Source organism: Myxocyprinus asiaticus, chromosome 18 (assembly GCF_019703515.2).
Source record: "Myxocyprinus asiaticus isolate MX2 ecotype Aquarium Trade chromosome 18, UBuf_Myxa_2, whole genome shotgun sequence".
NCBI lineage: Eukaryota > Metazoa > Chordata > Actinopteri > Cypriniformes > Catostomidae > Myxocyprinus > Myxocyprinus asiaticus.
The window spans coordinates 16,762,176-16,779,876 of record NC_059361.1 but is presented as its reverse complement, the minus strand read 5'-3'; the positions used below and the strand labels follow the sequence as shown (position 1 = coordinate 16,779,876).

The following is a 17,701-nucleotide window of genomic DNA, read 5'->3' as shown; positions in this document are numbered from 1 at the left end:
GCAACTGCAAGCTTTTTTCTCTCTTCCAAATACATGTTTTCAATGTTTATTGTGCACACCTCCCGCATTTTTACGTGGCAAACTCCTAAAATTGCCCCTCTGTGATGCTTTCTGCAACTCTTGTCATGTGGAGGGCAGTGCGGCGCTTGACGCTGGCGACTCAACTCATGTGAAATGCGCTTTACAATGAAGAAATCAACTATTGAAACTCAAAATTATTATTATTTGTCTATTATTGTGGTCTTTTCTGATAAAAGCCATGCTCAGCAGTTTAAATATGCTACTGTAGGAAAATGATACCGTAGATCTCCTTTGTGTTTATAATTCTTATTCTGAAGTCAGTAGATTTGTAGCCATGCAAGTTTTAATAAAGGAGAAGGTAAGGATGTTATTGAAACTCACTATTATTAGACTATTATTGTTGTGTTTTTGGATGAAACATAATGCTCAGACTGAAGGAAGACTACAGATCTGCTTTGCTCTTTTAATGCTTAAACATTATAAAGTCTCTTGGTAGATTTCGGTCATGAACGACTCAAAATGATTCACTGACTCACTCATAGCACATAAGATGCTCATTTGTCGCCACCTAGTGACATCTCCAGAAGGGGTCACTGAACTAATCAGTTAATAAAATTGAACAAATTTGTGAAACAGAAGCAGCCTCAGCAAAATACTCTTTATTTTTCAGCTAATTCTGCACAGTTGTAAACTTGAATAGACTTGAATCGCTAAAATAGCTGGAATTAGTACTTTTAGCTTATTCTTTAAAAAAAAAAAAAAAAAAACATCCCCAGAAAATGTTTTCGTGGACTAGTAATTGTCTTACCTTTTTCGCCCCTCATGAGTTTGCATCCCTGTAATTTGTTGTGGCACTGCTAGAACAAATTAGAAAAGAAGCAATTTTTTTTTTTCATTACCCATTTAACGCTCTTGCCACCTGTGACCTCACACAGCGTAGCCTACCTATGTGACTTTTTTTTTTGCATAGGCGAATTTCAAACATTACAAGTAAACACGCTACTAAGACGGACAGAAAACATGGACAAGTTCTTGAAAAGGAAAATATTGACGATGGTTAGCCTATGTGGGATAGTGGTGTGCCGTAGAATTTTTTAGTCGTAAAAAGTGTCGTGGCAGACAAAAGGTTGGAAAACACTACCTTAATGACTAATTCACAAAGACCTGATGACTGATTATTAATAAAACCATACCTTGACAGGCCAGTTGGTTCAGTGATCCAGTAGTCAGCTCAGTGTTGTATAGTCATTGGCCTGTCTGCAGTAGGGGTATAATCTTTCCGTGGCAGGGAGAGCTCTCACTCCGCCTGCCACGGCTCTCTAGACCACATTCAGGCACTTTGTTTACACCACATATAAACACAAACAAACACACACAACAAAGGTCTCCCTCAGGCTCAGTTCCTCACATAGGGTGTGTTGTTACACGTCCAATTATAGAAAAATATCATCCATCCACGAGGCATCTAGAGTGGCAACTGACACCAAGTGAAACTGTGCACACTCATTCTCTCTGACATACACCAACAGGGGCGTCAAAGTGCGTATGTCAACTGCTGTCAACTGCCATACCTTGGTTCAAGGCCGCTGGCAACGGGGACGATCTGCCTTTAGTCATTTTCATTACTGACACTAATCTGTCTGTGAAGACAAGTCTGACTCAGCAAAAGAACCAGTGAAAACCTTTATTTCAGCCTAGGCGGTATTTTCCAGCCAATCAGGTTTCCAGTTTCATCTGGGGGGCGGGATATTTCCCAAAAGGTAAATTCGAGAACTTCTGACCGCTGCTCATTACAAACTCTAATTTTCACTCTCACAGTAATGTTTGATTCTCTTCGCTCTTAATTTCTCTTCCCCGAAATTATATCACATTTAATTTTAACGAATATCTACCAAAGGGGTTCCAAAAATGTGTCAGCTAAATTAATAAATGTGAAGAATAAAGTGTCAAAAAAAATCTGTCCAGTACACCCTGATGGTGCTGATAAACACTGCCATTTGTCTGCAGGCTTCATTTTTAACAATGAGAAAACATATTGAAAAACAAATTATTCGTTTAGTTTAGCTGTTTATTTATGTATTCATAAGGATAAAAAGATCAATACATAAAATGCAAAACATAGGATAAATCGAAACATGTTTGAGTATATATTGGTTCAGAGAAAAGCGGCAAACTGTGCAAAATTCAGCGTAACTCTAAACAGGCCACATTGGATGCAACTATTGTATGAATACATTATGCCTCTCATGTATCTAATAACACATCCAGCCTAGCCTAACTTTCCCTTTAAAACAATGACATAATTTTTAATTCACACTAAAAGTCAACAGCACAGGTATTTCACAAAAATATAGTTCATTGTATGTTGGCAAAACTATCACAATAATTCCTTTTTATAACAAATGAGAACAAATAGAATAGTATTTAATTCTTGTTTAATTTATTGTATCACCCACAGTATCTCTGCTCTCAGTATGGCAGCTGAAGTCTCATTGCTCCCACCTGCAGTTAAGGATCTGCATTATGTTAACCTCTATGTTGACTAAAGATTGCCCCTCATAAGTTTATTTTTTAAATGTGTCAAAAGCAGATTTTATATTGTAATTAGAACAGCTATGTGAAAACTAATCATAAAAACATCCCTGAGTGCAAATGCATGCTCATTTAAAGGGGTCATTTCATGAGGAATCAAATTTTCCCTGATCTTTTGAGATCAGGGAAATAGTTAATAGTGCTATGAAAACATACTGTAACTGCCAGAACTCAAAACTTTATCCTGGGTGAAGAAGAAGAAAGAAAAATTATTGAAACTAAGCTAAACGACTAGCTTTGTACTTCCCCAACTTTCTGACGTCAGACATATTTGAACACATGAGCACCCACATTAACGTGCCAACTATGCCTATTCATCATTAAGAAACTTGGCCCACCCAGTAATAGTGAAGTAAAAGGTAGTAAGTAGGATATATACTTTTTCTCTACATGAGTAAATGTGGAAAAGTCTTTCAAACATTGTGCTGTTCATGGCTGTGTGTAGCACCTGCTGCTCTGCATATCCCCATGAAGGATCCCAATGTTAAAAACGAGTTGTGGTGTTTAACAAGGTCCCTGATCATTTCAATTTGATCTTAACAGTTTTGCGGCCTATAAAAGATTGTTTTCTAAACTACAATGTAATGCCAGCTTTGCAATGAGGCTGTTATTGAAGGATTGGAGTTTAATTCTAAGAGTCAGAGAGAGGGTGTAATATGTCATAAAAACAAAATTTGTATGCATAATGAAGCCAACGTAAAAACGTTGCTAACATTATGGGGGAAAAATGAACTGAAAATGAATGATATGACCCCTTCAAAACCTTTTACTGTTATTACAATATGTTTTAGATCTGGAATCTACAGTTATATTAAAGATCCTGAAAATATGGTGAAGTCCAACAAATAAGACTTTTACATTCAAAATGATACAGTAGATAGATTTTTGAGGGACTGGCTTCAGTCATCTAGAGACACAGTGGACACAGTAGTTCCACTGTGATTAGCAGTGCTGCTGGTGGTGGAGAGAGATACAGAGCTTCCATTGATGGCCATGTCACGAGATTTGGGTCTCGGAATCATCATCTCCTCTTTGTTCCTCTCTGGCTTGATAAGCAGAACATAGCACTTAGGGATGAAGATACATGCCAGCAGACCGAAGCTGGAGGCCAAGATTGCAAAGATTTGCACCGCCACCATGAATTTCCCCCGTGTACTCAGGTAGGCTGGCACAAATGAGATCCAAACGATGAAAAAGACCAGCATGCCAAAGGTCACACATTTGCCCTCGCTGAAGTGGTCTTCCAACTTTCGTGCCACGAAAGCAAAAGTGAAAGTCAGCAGAGCCAAAAGAATGTCATAAGCAAAGATGGAGCAGATGAAGATGATGTTTCCAGGGTCGCACTCCAGGATGATCTTAATGTTCTGGGCAGCTGTATTCTTCACTGGGTGTGGGGGAAGCAGAATCAGCCACACAGTGCAGGCCACCACTTGGATCAGGGTGCACACGAGCATTATCGCTCTCTGGTGCCTGGGATGTATGGGATCCACATCATTCTTCTGTGGCACAGCTGGGGCGATGACAGCAGTATCAGGGCTCTGCTCAGAGGCTGTTGCTGCCGCTTTGGCCTTCTTGGCATCAGTTTTGACAGCTTTTACTGCTCTGGCTCTCAGCATAAGCAGAGCGGATTTTCCCATGAGTGAGGAGAGGGTTAGAGCAAAACCCACAGCCAGTGCCACCTGACTGGTCATGCAAGACCACTTTTGAGGCTCTCCCAGGAATGCAATGGAGCAAAGGAAGGTGATCACCAAACCCAGTAGCAAGGAGAAGCTAAGCAGAGGGTCATTGACTTTCACCAGAGGTGTATTAAGGTGCATCAAGAAGACAATTGCAACTACAATTGTCGCAAGGGCCCCAAAAGCAGATATGATGATCAGTGTGATCCCAAGAGGTTCGGCAAAGTCCAGGAATTCAATGGTCTTCGGTACACACTCATCATGATTGGCATTGGACCAGTAGTCCTCATCGCACTGGATACAACCTCTTGCATCTGTTGGAAATGCACAAGTGGTTGAAATTTACTATTTAGCAAATGGTCAAAAGGATAACTTCTTTAACAAAATGTTTGGTCTTGGTACAGAAGTATCCAAATCTGATCATTTTAATTACAGAAAAAATACAAGATATTAAAGTAGAAGTGTATACATTTTTCAATGTTAAAATACTTTCTCCTTTCCTAAATTAATATGCATAGTAATAATGATGTGAGTTTGGGGCAGGTCTGTTGTCTATTGTTCATCTACATTCTTCAATAACACCATCCAAATGGTCAGAAACCTAGAGGTAATCATAGATAACCAACTAAATTTCACCAACTACATTTCAAAAACAGCCCGATACTATAGATTTGCACTCTACAACATAAGGAAGATAAGACCCTTCCTCTCTGAACATGCCACACAATTGCCTTGTTCAGTCAATTGTCATATCTAGACTGGACTACTGTAATGCTCTTTTAGCTGGCCTTCCTGCATGTGTAGTTATGCCTCTGCAAACGATATAGAATGCAGCAGTATGTCTGGTCTTCAATGAACCCAAGAGAGAGCATGTTACACCACTCCTTGTCTCTGGCTACCGGTTGCTACATGTACAGTATCAAGTTCGAAGCTCTGATGCTGACAAAAAGAAAAGTCACTTATTCTGCACCAGTTTACCTACAATCAGTCCTGCAGAGCTAAGTTCCCACCAGAAGGCTGCCTTCTGCAAATGAGAGGCACCTTGCCATACCAACACAAAGAGGCACCAAATCACTTTCCTGGGCTTTCGGCTTCACTGTACCTCAATAGTGGTACAACCTTCCCAACACCATTCATGAAGCAGACTCCCTCTCTGTCTTCAAAAAATGGCTAAAGACACAACTTTTTCATAAGCACTTGACCCAACATTCATAACATAACAATAAAGTGATTTGTAAATTACATTCACCCTTTGTATATTGAAAGCACTATATACTACAACTAAACATTATATGATGTTTTACCTTGTGAATTTTATTGTTTGTTTGTTTTTAATGTACAGTAATTTCAAATCAGATGATTTCAACATGCTCTAGAAAAGTTGAGACGGGCAATTTAAGACTAATAACAATTTGACGAGTTGAAAAAACAAGGCAATGTGAGGGGGCCTGGGTAGCTCAGCAAGTATTGACGCTGACTACCACCCCTGGAGTCACGAGTTCGAATCCAGGGTGTGCTGAGTGACTCCAACCAGGTTTCCTAAGCAACCAAATTGGCCCGGTTGCTAGGGAGGGTAGAGTCACATGGGGTAACCTCCTCATGGTTGCGATTAGTGGTTCTCGCTCTCAATGGGGCGCGTGATAAATTGTGCGTGGATCGTGGAAAGTAGCATGAGCCTCCACATGCAGAGTCTCCTCGGTGTCATGCACGACGAGCCACGTGATAAAATGCACGGATTGGCAGTCTCAGAAGCGGAGGCAACTGAGACTTGTCCTCCGCCACCCGGATTGAGGTGAGTAACCGTGCCACCAAGAGGACCTACTTAGTAGTGGGAATTGGGCATTCCAAATTGGGAGAAAAGGGGATAAAAAAACAAAAAACAAGGCAATGTGAATCAGGAGATGTTAAACAGGTGAGGCAGTCATGTCATAATATATGAGTAGTCTCCAAAAATTGCCTAGTCCTTCAAGAGCAAGGATCATTTGAGACTTGTCAATTTGCCAACAGATGCTTCAGCAAATAATCAAAGACAAATTGGAAGGATTTTGGGCATTTCACCCTCTACAGTGCACAATATAGTTAAAAGTAGTGGTCGACTGATATGGGTTTTTTAATGGCTGATGCCAATATTCAGAGAGCAGGGTGGCTGATGATATAATTCAACACAATGATATATAACACAATTTATTATAGTAAATAACATAGACATAAAATTTTATAAACTCTTATTTAGCACTTTATTTACTCAATTTCACACAAAATTTTAACTTTGTAAAAAATAATCTAAAAAAATTATATTGTATTTTAAATGGTAGATAGCAGTTTCTTCTGATTTCTGTTTAATCATCACATTTTAGTAATTTATTTCCACAAGAAGAAATTGTTAATATTTTAGGAAGAAGGAAATAACAGTACACACTGTACTCCAGCAACCATGAATGGCATGTCCATGTTAGCAATTGCATTTACTCAAAAAATACCAAATCAATTGTACATACAGTGCACAGTGAATAAGACATTTACTTATAGCACACGCGAAGCGCTTTTACCTTTAAGTTGCACCGGAGACTATTTAGCAGAGACGGGCCACTTCTATTAAAATGAATGGGAGAAATTGGAACGCCCAACTGCAGCCAACGGTCAGCGAATGTAGATAGGAAGTCCTGCCTTACAGGTAAAAAAGCTAATCACCTTTTAGATACAGACATCGCCTGTCAATCAACTCCAGAACAAACATGCACATTAGCTATAAAAGCTGGGAAAATTGCATTTTTTAGTGTAATCTGAGGTAAAGAAGCACCATTTATGATACCAGTGTTGTCAGATTTTACCACTGATTTGAAATATGTTCTTTGATTGTAATCTTGACCAACCATTTTGGAGATTTCGGTCTTTCCCCATTCAAGCACATAGGAGCTGCACTGTCATGACTAGAAATAACCTCCCGAGAGCATTCCAAAAATGGCCGACAGTGGACTGACTTGCAAGAAAGACTTTGGTTGCACTCACGCGCTCATGCGACTCCAGCGAGCAGCAGCAATCTCCTGACAGTTTAAACAGCCTGGATCGCCTGATTGGATTGTGACCACTGACCATCATGATTCGTGAATCAGAGGAACTTTTGATCCTGATCCTGAAGTTTTGATTCTGGCTGATAGAATACGCGCTTCAGAGGAAGATATTAGATGAGCGCTCGATGGGAAGAAAACGCTAGATTTTCGTGAGGTTTGTGAATTACATCTGTTTAAATGAGATATCTGCATATTTGCAAACAGTATATAATAGAAGTTTTATTGATATTTGCCTTTTATCATTAGAAAAGAAAGTTAAAAGTTATAGGGAACAGCTGAGGAGAGGCTGACAGAATACGTGCTTTAGAGGCAAATAAATGAGCGCTCCACAGGATGCTGGATCTGCTCAAGTTGTGTGAGGTTGGTTTATTACATCTGTTTAGACGAGATATGCACATATTAGCAGATGGTAGATGATATTAGTTTTATTGATATTTGCATTTTATCATTAGACAAGACTGTTAAAAGTTACAGGGAACTGTTAAGGAGAGAGGGAGAATGAAACAGGCAGGCACTTTAACATTGAGCTCAAACGCATCTCCTGCGGCTCTGATATGCGGACCGTTTAAATGAGACTTTGTTGCACACCGGTCTATTATTGTAGTAACACGATGCACGTAACAACAAAACTAACCATGACTGGTCGTTTACATGTCTCAGTAACTTCACATGCAAGCAGGCGATGTTTGGCGCCCTCAAGAAAAAAATCGGCCAAACAGGAAAATTTATCAATTTAGATTTATTGGCCTCGGCAATATATCAGTCGACCACTAGTTAAAAGATTCAAGGAATATGGTCAAATCTCGGTGCGTAAAGGGCAAGACGAATGAGCGTGACCTCTGATCCCTCAGACATCACTGTCTTAAAAAACATCATTCATCTGTAATGGATCTCATGAACATGGGCTTGGGATTACTTTAGTAAACCTTTGTTAGTCAACACCATTCGCCGCTGCATCCACAGATGCAAGTTAAGACTTTACTATGCAAAGTAGAAGCCATACATCAACACTGTCCAGAAGCGCTGCTAACTTCTCTGGGCTCTGTCTCATCTTAGATGGAAAATAGAACAGTGGAACCATGTTTTTTGGTCCGATGAGTTCACATTTCAAATAGTTTTTAAAAAGCACAGCCGTCGTGTTCTCCGGGCCAAAGAGGAAAAGGACCATCCAAGCAGTTATCAGCATCAGGTCCAAAAGCAAGTGTCTGTATGGGCCAGGGGTGTGTCAGCACCCATGGCATGGGTAACTCGCACATCTGTAAGGGCACTATTAATGCAGAATAAGCAGAGAGTGTGCGTGCTAGATTGGCCTGCCTGCAGTCCTGACCATCTCCAATTGAGAATGTGTGGTGCATTATGAAGCGCACATTATGGCAACGAAGACCCCATACATTTGTGAAGCTGAAGACCTGCATAATGGATGAATGGGGGAAAATTCCACTTTTTAAACTTGACAAACTTGTGTCTTCAGTGCCTAAATGCTTAATAATTGTTATTAGAAGAAATGGTGATGTTTAACAGTGGTAAACACTCGCCTGTCCCAACTTTTTTGGAGCGTGTTGCAATCATCTGATTTGAAATTACTGTACATTAAAAAAAACAGTGATCATATAATGTTTAGTTGTAGTGCTTTCAATATAGCGAAGGGTGAAAATATATATATACATATATACATATATATATATATATATATATATATATATATATATATATATATATATATATATAGTGGTGTGAAAAAGTGTTTGCCCCCTTCCTGATTTCTTATTTTTTTGCATGTTTGTCACACTTAAATGTTTCAGATCATCAAACAAGTTTAAATATTAGTCAAAGATAACACAAGTAAACACAAAATGCAGTTTTTAAATGAAGGTTGTTATTATTAAGGGAAAACAAAATCCAAACCTACATGGCCCTGTGTGAAAAAGTGTTTGCCCCACCTGTTAAAACATTACTTAACTGTGGTTTATCACACCTGAGTTCAATTTCTCTAGCCACACCCAGGCCTGATTACTGCCACACCTGTTCTCAATCAAGAAATCACTTAAATAGGACCTGCCTGACAAAGTGAAGTAGACCAAAAGATCTTCAAAAGCTAGACATCATGCCGAGATCCAAAGAAATTCAGGAACAAATGAGAAAGAAAGTAATTGAGATCTATCAGTCTGGAAAAGGTTATAAAGCCATTTCTAAAGCTTTGGGACTCCAGAGAACCACAGTGAGAGCCATTATCCACAAATGGCGAAAACATGGAACAGTGGTGAACCTTCCCAGGAGTGGCCGGCCGACCAAAATTACCCCATGAGCGCAGCGATGACTCATCCAAGAGGTCACAAAAGACCCCACAACAACATCCAAAGAACTGCAGGCCTCACTTGCCTCAGTTAAGGTCAGTGTTCATGACTCCACCATAAGAAAGAGACCGGGCAAAAATGGCCTGCGTGGCAGAGTTCCAAGACTAAAACCACTGCTGAGCAAAAAGAACATTAAGGCTCGTCTCATTTTTGCCAGAAAACATCTTGATGATCCCCAGGACTTTTGGGAAAATACTCTGTGGACTGACGAAACAAAAGTTGAACTTTTTGGAAGGTGTGTGTCCTATTACATATGGCATAAAAGTAACACCGCATTTCAGAAAAAGAACATCATACCAACAGTAAAATATGGTGGTGGTAGTGTGATGGTCTGGGGCTGTTTTGCTGCTTCAGGACCTGGAAGACTTGCTGTGATAAATGGAACCATGAATTCTGCTGTCTACAAAAAATCCTGAAGGAGAATGTCCGGCCATCTGTTCATGACCTCAAGCTGAAGCGAACTTGGGTTCTGCAGCAGGACAATGATCCAAAACACACCAGCAAGTCCACCTCTGAATGGCTGAAGAAAAACAAAATGAAGACTTTGGAGTGGCCTTGTCAAAGTCCTGACCTGAATCCTATTGAGATGCTGTGGCATGACCTTAAAAAGGCAGTTCATGCTCGAAAACCCTCCAATGTGGCTGAATTACAACAATTCTGCAAAGATGAGTGGGCCAAAATTCCTCCATAGCGCTGTAAAAGACTCATTGCAAGTTATCGCAAACGCTTGATTGCAGTTGTTGCTGCTAAGGGTGGCCCAACCAGTTATTAGGTTTAGGGGGCAATCACTTTTTCACACAGGGCCATGTAGGTTTGGATTTTGTTTTCCCTTAATAATAACAACCTTCATTTAAAAACTGCATTTTGTGTTTACTTGTGTTATCTTTGACTAATATTTAAACTTGTTTGATGATCTGAAACATTTAAGTGTGACAAACATGCAAAAAAATAAGAAATCAGGAAGGGGGCAAACACTTTTTCACACCACTGTGTATATATATATATATATATATATATATATATATATATATATATATATATATATATATATATATATATATATATATTTATCTCTGTCTTGGCTACTACTTCTCTAATACAATAGAAACTTTGTAATGCAACACTTTTCATGTTACTGTCTTCTTAGGATGAATCGCTTATGTCGCTTTGGATAAAAGTGACTGTTAAATAAATAAATATGAATGTAAATGTCTTTCTGTCGTTCCGACCAATGGTAGAAGGGGGGATGCTTGAGTCACAGAAATGACACACTTCACCTTTAACTTAAGTAGGTGTTCTCCAATTCTACTTAATCATTGATTAATTAACATAATGTTGTATTTATTTTTCACATGGATGATAAAGAACAATTTTTAAATGAAAGTGTTTTTTTTTTTTTTTAGGTATTTAGGTCAACCAAAGTTCTGAAAAGGGGTTTATAACAAAGATAATGTAAGATATTATTGTAGTCTGCATTTGTAACTACAAATAAGGAATACTACAACATTCCTCATTTGTTTTCTCTTTGTCTAAAATTGTCTTCTAAATGAATAAAGGTAAATAAACTGACATATAAACACATGTTTATTATGATTAACTCATGACCTGTTGTGTTAGAGATCTCGCCATCTGCACAGGGGATGCAGTCAAAGCAGCAGACAGGTTCTCCCTGCCGGATACCCATCCTGGTGCCGGGCTCACACCGCTCACTGCACACAGAGCGCGGTATCTATCACACAACAGCAGAAGACCACATGAAGCATCACATCAGTGCAGTGGAGACATACAAAAGTGTTGGTTCAGTTTGTTGTCAAGATTCAACTGCTGACAATGAGGGGGATAAAAAGGGGGAAAAAATGATCTCAAATGATCTCAACACTTCAGAAAGCTTTTATAGGTAAAGCTACAATACAAGTTGACTTTGGTATATGGTATATCTTGTTCATGTTTCTTTCATTATTAAAGTACTGTTATATGATCATACTAAATGGCTCAAAACACCACACACATTGCAAAACCTCCTCACCTCCAGAACATCATTGTTCCATATGATAGAGGCATTGTCAATTGTCATCCTCTCATCTGGGGGCGCTGTGCTGTTATAGTAACCAATGTGGTTATATATAATCCCTCCATCTGAATCACTCTGCCAATTTAAGATTTCATAAAAGCCATCCACATCGCCATTACTGAAGAATATCTCTTCCCCAGTGTGAGGGACATTGAATCTGAGATTTTTCAGGTAGTACATCAGCTAAATGGAGAGTGCAAGTAGACATAAATGAGACAAGCTATACAGTATAAACTATGTTTTTAAAATAATTATTCTTGTATAATTGCAATTGTTTTATAAACAATTAATATATAAATCAAATTAATGTAGTTAAAAATCTAAACATAAAAATAATTCAGCAATAATGTTTATTTAAATATATAAATTACGAATTCATAAATCATTATAAATACATTATACTGTATAAAGTCTGACATAAAATGCAAATCTCTGTCCATGTGTGCATATGTGTGTACTTACCTGCCAAGGTTCGAAGTTGGTAATGTCAGCACAGTTGCCGCTCTCAAAAGGGCTGTTCTTTGGATCACAGTGCTCCAGGTTATGTAGGGCATGTGCCACGGCATATACAGCCTTATATACGTTATATGTAATCCTTAACTGCGACACATCTGAGTATGTATTATTTAACTTCTTTATCATCTCAAGTCCATTGCAGAGGCCTTCTGGCGCCATTCTAGCAATGTCCTGAGCCAGCGTAATATTCCCTGTTTCTCTGATCACTCTTGCTTTGGTGTTTCTCATTGCCTTTGCATAATCCAGAGTACAGCTGAAGGCTGTCTCCCAAAACTCTTCAGTCAGAGGGTCCTGATAGGGATCAATGTGTAGTAGGTGGTCTTCCAGGCCGGGTATTTCTGCACGTTTGACTGCAAACCCTAGTGTGCCTCCCAGGACAGGCAGAATGTTGGGGTGCCGGGAGATGGCAGCAGACGTGATCCAGGCCTCACTGGCGATCCAGGTTCGGTTGGTGACGTTGTGATTCAATAGTTCTACCACTAGGGGGCTCAGATCCACGTCAGAGGAGAACACAACAATGATTTTAGCAGTGGACTCCAGTACGCTGTTCACAATTCCCTGGATGGCCTCTGGGTTGCTGATCTTGGGGAGGGTTTCAGAGAAGGAAATGCACACTCCGGCTTCCTCAACCACCTCTTTGAACCTCTTGATGCCGTATTTCCCGTAATCATCTTCAGCAGCGATGGTACCAACCCAGGTCCAGCCAAAATGAAGCACAAGTTGCGCCATGGCCACAGACTGGTGCTCATCACTAGGGATTGTGCGAAGAAATGTGGGGTACTGGAACCTGCTTTCTAGAACGGAGCATGAAGATGCGTAACCTACCTGGAAATTATAAGAGTTCAGTTTAAACATGGAGAGGGAGAGACTTAGTTGTTGTTGGCTTTCTAGCTTCTACAGCCTAAAATTATCACTTAAAATAAATCTTTTACCCAAATACACAACCAGTCAAATGTTTGGACACACCTACTCATTCTTTTTTATTATTTTTTTATTTATTAATTTTTTTTACATTTTAGAATAATATTCTACAAATCTATGAAACAACACAATTATTTAGTGACCAAAAATATTAAACAAATCACACTTTCTTATATTTTAGCTTCTTCAAATTAGCCACCCTTTGTCTAGTTTACAGCTCTGCAAACTCAGGGCATTCTCTCAACCATCTTTTAAACAGTAATAAATATGTTAATGTATGCGGGCACTTGTTTGCTGCTTTTTTTTTTCTTTTTTTTTTTTTACTATTCGTTCCAACTCATCCATTTATTTATTTATTTGAAATACACAATATAATAAATTAGTTTTGTAAAGAAACTAATTTGTAGGTATAGTTTATATTTGTTCACAAAGCTAATTTCAAGCATTTAAGCATAAATCTTTAAATCAAAAGATTTTATAATAATTAAAAGGGTCATTTACAAATAAGATTGTCCGAGGTGATAAAAATGAGAAATCTTAAAAAAAAAAAAAAAAAAAAAAAAATAGTTTAAAACACACATGTCAAGTTAAATGTAAACTTTGTGTCTATAATGGTTTCATACATTTTTGAAAAAAAAAAAAAAAAAAAAAAAAATATATATATATATATATATATATATATATATATATATATATATATATATATATATATATATATATATATATTTATATATATAGCATTTTCTAAAAAAGATTTCTAAAAACTATAACTAAAAAAGATTTAATGACTTTTAAAATGTCATGTGGTGTAACTGAGTAAAAGGTTAAAAGTACTTTCCTTGCACTTTGAATGCATGAGAGAGTACACAAAGCATTAATCATTAATAATAATAAAAACGATTTCAAGGTAATATACATATATATATATATATATATATATATATATATATATATATATATATATATATATATATATATATATATATGTTTTTTTTTTTGACAAATACTGTAAAAAAGATGAAATCAAGAAGACCAAGAATTTTTTTCAGGGTTACTCTATATGTCCTGAACAAAATGTGCATTTTCCTAAAAGTTTTGACTTTACACTCTTCATTCGCTCTTTTAATTTATTTTTTTTTCTTCTTTTTTTTTTCTCACTTGACAACAAAATAGCAACCTGCATGTTGGTTACACCGCATGACTTTGGTTTGATGTACAGAAGTTTTAAAATATTATTAGTATTTTTATAAGAACATTTTTTACAGCTTATTTTTTAAAGAAATAATAATAAAAGATTATTCTGCACTACTCATGCCAACATTGTTTTGTTTTTGTTTTTCAGGAATTTCAGCTTTTAATAAGACTTTGATTTTTTTTTTTTACTCTGAAGATGGTTACACCACATACTAAAAATGTTTACTTTAAGCACCAGAAACAAATATCAAAGTGATTCAGAAACTGAATTTTTTTTTATCATAGAATAGGTGTATTCAAGTAATTGTTTTGTGAAAATTGCATTTTGTTATGCATTTATGAATAACTTAATGAATCCGGGCAAAAAATGTAAGTGTCACGTCAGTGACCCAGAAACATAAATTCAGTCAAGTGTGTCCAAACTTTTGACTCTTAGTGTACATTAAATCCAACAATGCATGGGATCATCAGTGATCAAACACAGTGAAAACTGAAGGGTACCTGTGGGAAATAGTATAGGCCCAGGATCCTGGCTGTGGCGATGGACAGATCAGAGCTTCCAGCCCCCACCAAAGCAGCAAGAGGGGGCCCATCCCCACAGCGATAGTTGGGCACAGCCTCGTCCTGGCCAGTCAAGAAGGTAAGGGTCCCCTCTACAGCCTTGGAAATGGTGAAGCAGGAATCATAGATGACATAACCCAGATCAGTGTTGGGTAACAGGTCCACCCTGTTGTTGATCTCTTTAATGGCAAACAGCATGGTCTGAGTCCAGCGGAAAGTACGGAAGTTAAAGCTGAGGGGGAATTCACATTATAAAAGTGATTAAAATCACAATGGGCCAGTTCCCCAGACATAAATGAATAATGTTGCTGGATTGAATTACAGTCCGTGAAGATTATTTGATTTTCTTGTTTAATTCAACACTGACTGAAAACAGCTCAAAGGAAAAGTTCATCTTAAAATTCCTATCTGTCTGTCTGTCTATCTATCTATCTATCTATTCCAGTCATCATTTACTCAACCTAATGTCATTTCAAACAGAAGATTTAAAGCATCATCACGCAGCCATCGAAGTATAGTGGCATGGCTGTCAAGCTTCTCAAAGGACAAAAAAAGAAAAGAAAAACACCATAAAAGTATCTCTACAGTATATTCCAAGTCTTCTAAAAACATATGATAACTCTGTGTGAGGAACAAACTGAAATTTCAGTCATTATTCACTGATAATCTTCCCATCCGCTGAAGCTCTGAAATATGACTTGCGATCGTATTTAGATTAAAAAATAGCGCATTGATGTGTTGCACCAAGTTTAACATCATTGGGGACAAATGCCATTGTTCCTCACATTTGTCATACCCAAGCATAGCATACCAGTTTTAATACATGGAATAGAGAAGAAGACTTGAGAGCTGCAACCTAGGGGAAGATTTTCAGTGAATAATGACTTAAATTTTGGTCTGTTTCTCTATCTATCATTGGATTTCAGAAAGATTAGAATATGATGCACAAGTTGTATGGACTACTTTTATAATGGATCTGTAGGGTTTCTGTAGCTCAGCTGGTGAAGCATGGCACTTGCAACGCCAAAATCATGAGTTTGATTTCCAGGGAACATACAAACTGATAAAAATGGATTCCCTGAATGCACTGTAAGTCGCTTTGGATAAAAATGTCTGCCAATTGCATAAATGTAAATATACATTTTTCTTCTCCTGTTTGGAGCTTGACAAGGTCACTAAGAACTGTCATTGCATGGAAAAGTGTTGCATGAAGATTCTCTGAAAAGTCTCCTTTTGTGTAGGCTACCACTAGGAAAAAAAAGCTTATAGGTTTCGAATAAGATGAGCGTGAGTAAATAATGCCAGAATTTTCATTTTTCCTGTGATCTAGTTAAAAGTAAAACTCTTGTAATGTTATTTAATATTTTATTTATAATTAATTAAAGTATTATTTAATTTAGTCTTCAATTGTCTTATCGCAATAGAGTACATATCTTTTTAGATCTCTTTTCAAATGATGATTATAATCTTGTTGATGCATCTTACTTTTTTCTCTTAGTAGGAATCCCTCAAGGTGTAATACCATATAATACCACTAGATGTCCAGGCAGACTGATTGGCACAATTCATTTTGACAAGCGTACCCACCAGTTTATGGAACATAAAAGTCTCTCGGGATCGCAAACTGTAGGCTAATTATTCCTTAGACAACAATTTAATTATTTTATGATGAAAGATTATATTTATTATCACAACGTGAAGATGCAAGGAATACATTCAAGTAGTTTCCAATTAACGGTTAAGAGTCTTTTTTTCTGTTTACTTGAAGAATGATGTATTTCTCTTATAGCGGTAGTTCCGTATCAACAAGCGCATCAAAAGTAGTCTATGCATTTAGGATAGTTAAAAGATGTGAGTGCACTATTGTGACAACACGGGTAATAAAATCTCGACTGCTCTAATGATACTTTCGCTCGCGCTTAACATTACATTTCATATTTAATGCATGGAATCTTACCCCTCACATCCAGTAGACTCTGGAGCATTTGTGGTGTTGCTGTCAGATGAAGCCAGACGTTGATGAACAGGGAACATACCACCAACAACTACTGTCTTCTTCACAACATCCTTATAACCACTCAGGTTGAATTTGGCCTTGAGTTTGCAACTCGCCTCAGCATCAGTGGAGACACAGATGTAAGAAATAACACACAGAAGTAACAAAAGTCGTCCTTTTGAACTCGATCCCGTTAATTCCATTTTAGTGTAGGAACATGGAAAAGGCACACTGCTTTGATGTGCTTGTGTTTGGAGAGGTACAGACACTATGGATTACTAACGCCTGACTTCCCATCATCTCTCCTGGGAATTCTAAAGATTGCGTAAGAAAACTGATCAAAGAATATGTGGATTCATTGTTTTATTATGCTTTATATGTGGTTTGATTTTTTTTCCTTACAACACTTTCACTAGCACCATAAAAAATAGCTCTATTTTTCCGTATATACACTCAAAAAATATTTAAGATTCACGCATTTCAATTTCATAACCAAATTCCATCAAATTGAACTGAGTAGCCTAATCTTAAAAAAATATATATATATTTTAAGTTTTATGTCATTTGTTTAAAAATTAATTCAATATAGTGGAATTTTATTTAAGACTTCCACTTATAGCTAGAAATTAAAGAGCTATAACTCATGACTAACTAATAAATAACTAATTTATTCCTATGCTACTGTATCAAGATTGTCACAAAATATTTTTTTCTTATCCTTGTTGAGG

The 17,701-nt window shown here is 37.4% G+C and overlaps 1 protein-coding gene across 1 annotated transcript; it reads right to left on the bottom strand.

The window, feature by feature from the left end:
* Window positions 1-2,205: 2,205 nt before the first annotated feature.
* LOC127456344 (vomeronasal type-2 receptor 1) lies at window positions 2,206-17,176 on the bottom strand. Its single transcript, XM_051724791.1, has 6 exons — window positions 16,935-17,176; window positions 14,918-15,209; window positions 12,248-13,126; window positions 11,741-11,968; window positions 11,320-11,443; window positions 2,206-4,603 (listed from the first exon to the last, which is right to left on the bottom strand). Exons 1-6 carry the CDS (start codon window positions 17,174-17,176, stop codon window positions 3,513-3,515), a joined length of 2,856 nt encoding a protein of 951 aa, XP_051580751.1. The 3' UTR covers window positions 2,206-3,512.
* Window positions 17,177-17,701: the final 525 nt, after the last annotated feature.